General features: G+C 35.7%; 1 protein-coding gene across 1 annotated transcript; it reads right to left on the reverse strand.

The window, feature by feature from the left end:
- Window positions 1-444: 444 nt before the first annotated feature.
- On the reverse strand, window positions 445-10,641 carry LOC110719545 (ubiquitin-conjugating enzyme E2 5-like). The gene is made up of 6 exons (XM_021898499.1): window positions 10,378-10,641; window positions 10,187-10,266; window positions 9,582-9,696; window positions 9,349-9,401; window positions 9,103-9,231; window positions 445-879 (listed from the first exon to the last, which is right to left on the reverse strand). The coding sequence occupies exons 1-6, from the start codon at window positions 10,419-10,421 to the stop codon at window positions 740-742; spliced, it is 561 nt and encodes a 186-aa protein (XP_021754191.1). The 5' UTR covers window positions 10,422-10,641; the 3' UTR covers window positions 445-739.
- Between the last annotated feature and the right edge of the window lie 1,169 nt (window positions 10,642-11,810).

An 11,810-nucleotide genomic window follows, 5' to 3' on the forward strand; every position in this document is an offset into this window, starting at 1 on the left:
ATGAAATAAAAATATTAAATGACTATGATATACTACGTACAACGAATAAATAAAGTAACAAATTTTATCTCAAACATAAGAAAAAAATATAAGTTGTAAAAAAATACAAACAAACTGTACATCACACGAAATTCATCTAGTGCATTTCTTAGCGAGACATCAATCTTGAGCCTAAATCATGTGTAGTTTTACTGACTATAATATTTGAAACCAACTTACACTTCCCTTTCCCTCCATATTTTGCAGGTGCTCTCACCCAAGCAGGAAGGCACCAACCATAAGCGCAAAGTTAACAGATTCTCAGGACATTGCAACTCCTAAGAAATTAAATTTTCTCGGAACTGTAGAATACAATGCGAAACACGAGAGTTTTGAGGAATGTAAAACATTCCTAGAACTGCAACTGTTAACCAAACAATCACTAAAATTGTAGACAATAGCCGGTAATAGCCCTTATCAGACCAAATAAAGGTGTTATTATTTTCCCCTTTTAGAGGGGAAAATCAAGGAAATTGCTTAATCAATGTCATGAATGAATATATAACATCCGATGATTCATAAAACGTCTGAGTAAAGTAATATACAGAAGATCAATAAGAGCTAAAAGAAACAGAAGGGAAGTGTTCAGATATATTTTCCATGAAACCAACCCTTCTTAGAACCACTTTCCAATTTTTCTTTTTCTTTTTTAGATTAAATAAATTTACAGGCGGACATTGTTAAACCTGAGTGTGTCGCTTCAAGGGTCAGCTTTGCCAGCCACCTCATCATCACCATCACTGGAAGCATAACCATCCTCACTCAGCTCCTCCTCACTGGATTTATCATCCTCCTGTGCTGCACCGATATCCTCGGGCTTGGCATATTTCTCACAATATTCTGGAAAATAAACCAGCAATAATTTTGTTCATGAAAGAGTAAAGCAGCATCAATAAGAATATAAGATGTATCCAACTTTACTATGTTTTTTACATAAATATGTACTTCGTACTTTGCAATATGAACAATGACCAATACATCTGAATAAGAACAAAGTCCAACTATTAAGCTATGCAGCAGGACAATTGCAAATTATTTAATCCAATCAAACAGATTCAAGGACCATCTCAAATGCTCCCACCATCTTTTGGCAAGTAAATCCCTGGAGTGTGGGGACTGCCTCTTGCAGCCCAAACCCACAGGGGTGAAGCATTAAACTCATAAACACACAACCCACCCCCACCCACCCTCCCCCAAACCAATGAGAGACCGCCATGAAAACTAAACCTGGGACGAGGCTGCAGGAGACGGAGAGCCTCCCACTTATGCACCCAACTCCATTCTCATGAGAGACTAACAACTTCAGAAATGTGATGGACTGGTTTTCTGAGAATCAGAGACGGGAGCAGGTACAGCAAAATTGTACCAATAAGCTTTGTGAAAAACGTTGTACAAGCGTTCATTCAACAAGCTTGGGTGCCTGACAAAAATAAAAAGTGATAGAAAACAGTAATATAAAATCAGCCATTTCACAGAAAAGGCAGAGATGTGCCAATGTGAAACCCATCCACAAACACACCATGTCAAGTCTGATAATTGTTACAATTCAGTGATCCACAAGCCATGCTCAAGCTGAGTCAAGAACAATAGAGGGTGATACAGGAGATAGTACCGATGACGAAAATGTAAAAGGGAAGAAGAGCACAAGCTCGAGAGAGAAAATGTCAGAGAGGGAGAGACAGAGTGAAAATGAAAGAATCTTTCGTCTTTCTCCCGGGATAGACTTGTCTCTCTGTAGGGTTACATCAAAAGCTTCGAACACAATCATGTAAAGAAGCAAAACAAATGGATATTCTCCACATCTGCAACCCACTCCACTCCAGTACTCCACTTCCTTCAAACCGCAAAGAACCCTCTAAACCCCTCCCCCACCCCCCTCCCCCTTGCACACACACACAAGAAAACCCCCAGGCCACAAGCTCACTTACCCCACCTTTAAACACAGATCATGGAAACATATAAATACGAAACAGACATCAGAAACAGGCAGTACCCAACTGGTAACAAAAGAATAGTCTGACTGGGACATTAAAAAGGAAAAAACAGGGAGTTCTGGAGCGTAGATGTAAATTGGGAACCTAATTTTCAGTAAATCTTTTCTACTGCCTCCCCCCGCTCCCCACAAAACCAATGTTGTCGAGTCCATTTCAACATTGACAGTTGTATTACAACTTGCAGACAACAGACTCTTCAAAAACTTCTCATTTTCCAACATTATCACTGGTCTCATCCAAAGTCAATGTGACTCCAAAAGCGTACTATTAATGTCTAAACTGTATTTACCGAGAGGGAACCAACAAAACGAAGGCCCTTTTTATCCTCCTTGAACTGCTCCTCTAACTGTCCAATAAGGTGGCCAAGTATTAGTATCCAACTCTCTTTAGATGTAATTCATGCTTTCTAGGTCTTTTACTTAAGTTTTCTAGGCCTTAGGAGAAATTATTATGTTAATGCCAATCCAGCGTTCAAGGAGAATATTGTAAAACCAAAAAGTTCTTTAGAGGGCAAGTGATTAATAAAATCCAAGCTCTCTACCCATTCTTGCCTCTTGCTTAATCTTGTAAGTTGTTGTAGGCCGTTATAGATATTGTGTCACCACATGTTTTAAGCACCCCAAAATAGATGATAAAAATAATCCTTTAATGGAAAATTCTCATCATCAGATCCGCTTGTGCTCATCACCTTACCTACTCAGCCGTCACAAGCCCCGATTGATCCTGGACTCCGCTCTATTCGACAATAGCCCAATAAGCAAGATTCGCAAGAAACAAACACGTCTCCCGCTTGTGCTGCTACATGCTCATAAGATCCTTCCACTCTCAACTAGCATTAATGTCACCAATAGAGAAGAGTGCGCCACACGGATCAGATGTCAAATAATTAAAACACTCAAATCCTGACACCATGCCACTTAAGATTGTAGGTGATCCCACAGTTACCATCATCTTCCAATTCTAGTTCAAAGAAATCCTTCTCCAAATGAAACTTATCAGTTGTTACTTAAAGATATTGACGTATATATTCTCTAACTTCATCCATATCACCTTCAAGTTCTTCTCATCAAACATATGCTAAAATACCTCTAAGCCTCAAGGGAAAGCATTAACTACGGTCCTTTAAATATGGACTTTAATATCTTCCCAACAACTTCATTTATCTCCCATCTTCTTAACAGGAACTTTAGTCAGCCCTACATGTGAAAGAGAGAATTTGAGCACCCTCAAAAATTACATCAAAGTGTTAGAATTGTTGAACTATCAACTTGGATCTAGTCACTATATGAAGACAATAGTAATATTCAATATCTCACAATGACAAAAAATCTTCATACCACCAAATGTTAGGAACGACATCAAATTCTATATGTAGGTATCTTCATACCACCAAAGGTTAGGAACTACATCAAATTCTATATGTAGGCTAAAGAATGAATTCCCACCTATTGACTATGATAAATTTTTACATAAATTACCATATAGAATAATCAAAGGTTAGGAACTACATCAAATTCTATATGTAGGCTAAAGAATGAATTCCTACCTACTGACTATGATAAATTTTTACAAAAATTACCATATAGAATAATCAAAGGAAATCTCCCGTTCAAACTCCTATTCAAATTTATTAAGCGTGAGTTCTTATTGGCTTGTGAAATTCTTTTTCTCTACTAAAGAAAAAAGCACGCACCCATAATGGCTTATTTTTATTTTTATTGAAAAAGAACAACTACCAATTCCTTTAGAAGAACACTAAAAAAATCGAAATCTAAGCCCTTATGCGTGGGCTTTCTTCTCAATTAAGGGCAAGTTATTCGGAACAACTTTAACTACTTTCTTTCCCACGGGGCATCAAACCTTAATACAACCTTTTACATCCCACTATGACGCCTTCCCCAACAATTTTAGACAAAAGAGTGTTCATTTCATAATAGGTCATTGTGCGTCACTACCTCCCACTTTCTTGCTTTTGTCGCTTCTTTAACTCCTTGTCTGCTTGAATTTCCCTAAAATTTTCTTTAGATGATTGAAAGAATAACCCTAAATAATAATCCATATCCAATAATTAGCCCAAGGACTCCAACTACTAACCTAGTTCAACTTGAATTAAGACCACACAAATCTCCCCAAAACACATCTACAACCAAGTATTAAACCCAACAGGTGAAAAATCTTCAAATAAATCCCCATCCTCATTATGTCTTGGAGGTCCTCCTCGCTTTTGGCATCAATGCTTTGAATATATATGTAAATAGTACACTTTCCCCCCACACACTGATACAATTAAAGCATCTATTACTCCTAGATCTAAGCGACTAGTATTAAAGGGCATATTTGGAAATAGACAAAATAAAATAGCCATAAGCCCATAAACAAGTGGAATTTTTTAAAACATCTCAATGAGTAAGAAAGATATATATTTTGGGATTAAAGAAATCATAGTCGGACTTCAAGTAATGGAAATTTACACAACCCAAAATAACTACACAATATTATTTTTTGCAAGCTTTACAAATTGCTTAAAACCAGGACGTGTCATGTCACCCATCACTAAGCTCTAACAACTATCCATGGAGGATTACACACTCCGTAACACATTTTAGAACATGGATGCGTTAGCCTTTGGGGTCTATCATAGCGCTCTTTATGTTTATATAATTCCAAGAAAATTTGTATCCATCCTCTTCATACTATGTTAATATAATTAACCATCCCTATCTCCTTAAATCTATCCTTAGAGCCTCTAATCCATTTAATATTTAGTCCACATAAAAGCTTAAAAAAAAAAGAGGGGGGGGGGGGGGAATAATCACATTGGCTTTAGGGGTACTCTCAATCAAATTTTGAGATATCTTCCCATGATTATTCATAGACATTTCTTAGCTTTAAGCAAATACCATTAACCACAGTAAGTCTGATATCTTATAAGTGAAACTATTCAATGATCCCCCAACGTGTTCCTTTTTATGCAAAACAGTGGATATCGATGATCTATTTTGTCATAATTCTAAGTACAGATGGACCTTACCCATTAACTTCTCATAGCTTCAATGCTTCATGCAGCAGTTGCCTCATCACAATCTTTCCTAGCTAAGTTGTTAGCTAACCACTAAGGTAATGTTTGCTACATGGTTAGTTAAGACCAGTGGCAACATACAACAAGTATGTGGTCGATAGTATGTCCTAAATCTTCCACAAGGGTTAGTAAGTAAAAGTTCCTTAGCATCAAGTCCAACGAGCTCTCGCAGAAGTAATACAAATCTTTACTTTCAGGAAATAGCATACTTCCACAAAATTTATCTTCCAAATGAAAAGAGGAATGAGGAGAGAGGTGCAAGTGTATCAACAAAAGACTTGCCATAAATATGTAACTATTTAAGATTTGGCTAGATTTTCGTCCCAGGGAACACGGATGGTGACCATGAAGTTATGACACAAAAGCATCAAGATAGCTTCAATAAAACTAATGCCACAACAATGCTATGGACAAGATAAAGGTGAACTGAAGGTTTTGATGCATCTTTTGTCCAGGGCCACCAGGCCGCATGGATGATGGCCGTGAAGGAGATGGCACGAAATCATTATGGTAGCTTCAACGTCATGGACAAGAAAATTGGGAACAGAAAATTTTTCTACAAATTTGTCAAGCTGCATGGAAGGTGGCCTTAAAAGAGATGACAGAAACACTTCAAGGTAGCTTCATTGATTCCACTAAAAAGACAAGGCAGTGGTGATTAAAAGTGTTCATAATGAGCCAAGCAATCTTAACATTTGCTGATGATGACAGGGTAGAAAAAACTGAACTGGTCAAAAGGACAGGAGATGTATATGCATACCTCAGCTACACGAGAAAAAATAGTTCTTGGTCAATTTTTCAACCAAAAAGGGTTAGATTCTTGCAGTACACAAGAAATGAGCAAGTTCGCTCAGCATAAGCTGTGACATTTCCAAAAATAAGCCCTAATCATCTACAGGGTAACTATAAGTAAACCCTAAATTAACCCAAAAAGGAAAGCACTCTCACAAGTTGTTTCCATCTCAAAAGGACGATGCTATTGTCGAAATTATGTGTGTAAAGCCATTATAATTCTTAATCAGTATATTAAAGATTACGAAATGTTAATGACACTTCAGCTAGCCAAATCTCAAAACTGCAGGAATCTATCTATAATGAAGCTAAGCTCCCGGAAAGAATTAAGAAAGACCATTGTAAGGGCACAGGCTTTACGTCTTTTGCATCTCTGACCTAGCTTCTGCTGACTCATACCTCACAATAAAGTAATTAGGATCATCACAGAGCTATAGAGCATCAGCTTTGCTGCCTGATAACAAAGGTATTCACCTGCAGTGTAATGCTCCAAATCTCAAAAGCCAGAACCACTGTAGTAACTTGTGTGCAACACAAATTAATCTCAAATTCACTATCGAACGCTCAAACAACCAAACCACATATTGCTTCTTGCCTGCGGTTAAATGTCATTATGGCCCAAAAGGAAACCTATGGTAAATGTTCCATGTAACATTCACAATCTATACAAAAGACGATGAAAGCGTCCACTTAAAGAAATCTCACCAGATAATTTCTAACAAGATGCCTGCCTAGCTGAGCTAGCCATTGTGCTCACACTCCATATTTTAATATGTAGATAACATCTTGTCAAGATGAAAGTTCCAGGATCCAATTTCAGTACTCTCCCATGCTTCAGATAAAAGTACTAAGGTATACTAAAAGACAATCAACAAAAATCAACCTTCGATATCCAGTAAAGACCACAACCAGTACCAGAGTTTGTCATTCACGACAGCCACATCCTATCTTTAGCTTTAGCATCTTGCAAGCCATAAAAAAAAACAATGAAGAACCAGGTAACTATTCCTTGTTCACAATCCCTTTCCTTCACTGCTCAACACAAAAAAAAGCAGCACAAATGCTATCTTCAAAATCAAGACTTTTACTCCAACATTAGTTAGATGGACAACCAATGTGTATACCAGCAATTTTTAAAATCTGCAATCAAAAGCAAAGCAGATAGTTGGGAAGTAATTACATATAACACCCCCATGTTCACTACGTTTCTGATCTAAATGGCCAGATTTAATAACAGATTATTTTAAGCACTGAGTGCCAAATCGCAGGCCATGATCAATCTAGAATGTTGACCAATTCAAAAGTGAATTTACGCCCCCCCCCCCCCCCCCCAAAAAAAAAAAAAAAAAAAAAAAAAAAAAAAAAAAAAAAAAAAAACTGAGGCAAGAGTCATGGTAAAGGAAGGGTTTTAAGAACGAGGAAGTGAAGCCACAAACAGAAGTGAAACAGTACAACAAAGATGAGATAGAAAGACCTCCCCAAGTAGTTTTACCCCTACATCAACATGAGAATATGAGGACTATTATTTTAGATAGGAGAAAATATGGATACAATATTAATCAGCAAAATAAGAACTGCATATATCAGCGACAACGTCCAAAAACATTGTCATCCTGAGGTTATCTTTAGAAATTACAGAATTATAATTAGCAAAAAATTAAAAGTATCAAACAACTTTGTATTCAGGCTTTTTTCCCAATTATCGCCCTCAAAGCATTATCATTAAAGGTAACATGCATATTAAATTTAAGAGGAACGACACAAAGACCCATTTCTGTTGCATCTTTATCCAGGTGATGGATGGATGGATGGGATTCAAGGATTGCAAATTTCTCCTAGTGACTACTTGATAACCCAATCCAATATCTTTGGTTATGAACATGGTAGTCAAGAGCTGGGAAACAGAAAGAATTTGATGACTTAGAAGGAGACATGGTGATGAAATGTGGTCCAACACAAAGAAAAAACAAAAGGAAGAAAATAAATTTCTAGTTAGTAGAAAAAGGAGGAAGAATTGAACAAACAAAGGAAGTTAAAGGATTCAGTTCAAAGTTTAAACCATGGCATATGAGAACTTGTATGTTGCAGCAAAGATTGAACAAAAAAAAGGAGGAATATATTCAAATAGGCCAGAGTTATGTAGCAGAAAACCAAAAACCTTGGATTAAGTGAAGTGAATCAAGGGCAAATCCTCCAAGATAAATAAGGTACCGCAAAAATGCTGTAACATTACCTCTAGACACATTCCAATGAGATGGAGGATAGACTAGAGTGTTTTGGGTGAATTTACTAAGGTCAACCAAAATTGTAAAGTTTTAGCTCATATCATGTAGTAAAATGAAAAATAGAGAGGCTAGCATGATAGAGAAGCTAGGAAATGTTTAGGGAGAAACACCTTGGCTAGCAAATTTGTACACTCAAACATCTAATGAAAATACATAGGGAGCCTATACATGGTGATTTTGACCTCCAAAACACATATGACCAAGTGCCAAGAGGCGGAGATGCTAAAAGACAAAGGAGGTAACTTTAACATATATTCCATCTATCAGATATGAGTATTAAGGTAATAAGTTTAGTCTAAAAGTCATGTGATGAGAACATAAGGTTACATCGTAGATCATCTTTAAATGTTTTCCTAATTATAATAGTTATGAATGAGCTTGTTTGAAAAAAATAAAGAATTATGAGTCATAGTTTATAATATTTCACAGATGACGTATATTTTGGTGATAAAGTGAAGTCAAATGGCAAGTTAGATCTTTAAGGGATACTTTGGAGTTAAAGAGTGTCAAATTGAGTTGGACTAGGGCTAGGCATATGGGACTTAGACTTTAACTAAAAATAGAGGGAAGGCCCAATCCTGAGAAGTTAAGATTGGAAAGGATATTGTACCAGAGAAGGGTTATTGCAAACATCTTAAAACTGTCCTTTTAAGTAACAATCTTTCTACCAGTTTAGTCTAAGTAGGAGAAACATACATAAATTTGGACCTCCCCTGCCATGGGCAGTAGTCGTCGGCAGAACCTCATTATGTGTAAACTGTAAAGTAATCTACACAATCGGGGGGGGGGGGGGGGATTGAAAAGGAAGGTTTGCAAATAGGTTCAGGAAAAAAAAAATGTGCAGCTCAATTGCCTCATAATGTCACACAAGAAAGGCAATGAAATGAAGCTTTAAAAAGGCCTTAAGCATTACCTTTCACCCTCTGCTCGTAAGCAGCTTTATCACGCATCATCAAGGCTGCAGCTTCCCCATTCAAGGGATCTGATGGGTTAGGATACAACAGAAGCTGAGGCAAAAACACTTCAAAAACATTTACTAAATCTGCAACAAATTCAATATACATTATGTCAGCTTCAAAGATAACAATTGCCCAACAATAAAAGCAAATTACTCAACCCAAACAAGCAGTGAAACAAAAGGCTGAACTTATATTCATACCAAACATAGGACTCCATGTCTGATTGATAACATCCAAACAAACCGACCCCGACCTGAAAATTTGATGCAAGAGAAGGTCAGTGCCAATAAGGCATTCTCAATCAAAGAGACTGAAACTTTCAAAAAAGACATAACAAAACTTCCACAGCAGCCACTCTAATACAGGTACTTAAGGTAAAATGAAAAGACGGAGTAACATAACTCTCAACAGACATAGGCATCAGTAGACTTACATTTCATCAACATTGGGGTGATATATCTTGTTGATAAAACCAATGGATGGAGACTTGTATGGATAGGCATCAGGAAGCTCCACCCTTATCTTCCAAGCACCTCCCTGATAAGGACCTACCAGATATGAACAATGTTTTACAAGCTAATAATTTCATTTCTAGCAGATTTTGAGACACATAAAAATCCATCAAAGTGTAAACATAAAAACACAAATAAAGCTAAATGTTGCACATTGAAAAGTATATATAGATCAAGAATTCATGACATAGTGCAGCAGATTTTCGCAGTAGAAAAAACAACTGATCATAATTATAATTAAAAAGAGTTGGGATTAATTTAGATTAAGATCTTCCTACACTGAATCAAACAAAGCTCACTCGAACATTGAAGATTAAAAGTACAAATTAGAGGAACTGAAGTTACTGGCAACTTTTTTTAGCTAAATCTATCAAAACTCATAACCCAGATATCAACACAAAAAAACAACCACAACCCAGAAAAGTAATTACACAAATTTAATAAATTCAATACAAAAATGATAAAATTAAACATAAACATACAATCATTTTCTACAATAAAAACCAGGGCAGTTTAGATGATATACTGTCAGTGGGTCCATGAAATTCGACATAAAATTCTTGCATGCCATCATTGATCATCTCCACCTTATAGTCACTCATCATCCTAGTTCATAAAAATTGAACAATATTAAACACAAACCCAAATTTTAATCCAAATTCATGATTAAAAAATTATAGAAAATCAATCAAAAATAAATTAATTCTGGGTATTTACAGTTTCATCAAGTCCATCTCACGGCGCTTGCTAGGAGAAGACATTTTTTTTATATATTTTTATTTTTCTTTGTTTTTTTTTCCTAGGAAGAAGGGTTTTTGATGTGAGGCAAGAACAAAATTATGAAAAGAAAGAGAGAGGAGAGAGAGAAAAAATGGGTAGGGATGTGTGAGCTTCGGTCACAAAAGCAAGTTAGTTCGGACATTCAAGTGAGTAATGGTGATATTTATATATATGGGCCAATTTTATTCTTTTTCCCTCTTTTTTTTCACAAGTCTTTATGAAAAAGATAAAATTAGTTTAATCACAAAGTTTCATATATAGCTAATCACACTGTGTAGCCGTGGTTACTTGGTCAAAGGTTATTCGATCGATCAGGAGTTATTTGGTCAAGGGTAACTCAGTGAAGGGCTACTCATTCTGTAATTTAATTTATATTATGCATCTTCTGTACTTGGGCAACAACAATGGAAAGTCGAGAATTTTTACATATAAGTAAGGGTATATTCTATTCACCTCAAATTAAGGAAAAAAAAAATTTAGGGCATTGGGGTTAATGAGGTTTAAACCGGTTTAGATATAAAGTAAGGGTGGGGTTAATGAGGTTTAAACCGGTTTAGATATAAAGTAAGGGGAAAAATAGGTTTAATCAAGTTTAATACTTGTAGTTAATTTCAAAAAAAAAAAACATAGAATGTGTCTGTCATATTTGATTTAATTTTGATATGCGCAACCTTTGTAGGTAAGTACCTTGTAAAGCTACTTGTAAAGCTACTACTATGCAACGCATTGTGTAGCTGTAAATCTTCATATATAATTATTTGAAATGGAATTAGCATATATAGAATTCGATGATAAAAAGATCAATTGATGTTTTAAATTTTAGCTTCTTATAATTAATCATTAGATATTAGGTTACATAATATATTTTTTCCTCCGTTAATAGATTTAATTCTTTATGAAAGCACTATTCATACTTTTTTTAGGTTTATTTAACAAATGTTCATGTTATATAATAGCGGGAAAAGAAGGGGTTAATTGCCTAATTGGCATTGAAATTATTTGGAGTTACAAAGAGATACAACCATGCAATGATAGGTTAAAAAAATTTATATACACTCGAGTCACTCAAGGGTATTCTCTGCTCATTTATTACTGTTTACTCAATTTAAAATGAGAGGGGGAAAATCACCCTTGAGTGCACCTACCTCTATGATTTTATATACAACCGGGTGTATATATAAAAGGATTCAATGATAGGTAAATGAATGTTTGGATCTATTAGTGTTAATATTGGAAGATTACTGTGAAAATGTAATCAACATTCTATTATATGGAAAATCCCATCTTTTTCATATCATATTGGATAAATTCAAGATTTATTGTGAAAATGTAATCAACATTCTATTATATTGGAATATCCCATCTTTTCA

This window comes from Chenopodium quinoa, unplaced genomic scaffold (assembly GCF_001683475.1).
Source record: "Chenopodium quinoa cultivar QQ74 unplaced genomic scaffold, ASM168347v1, whole genome shotgun sequence".
Taxonomy (NCBI): Eukaryota; Viridiplantae; Streptophyta; class Magnoliopsida; order Caryophyllales; family Amaranthaceae; genus Chenopodium; species Chenopodium quinoa.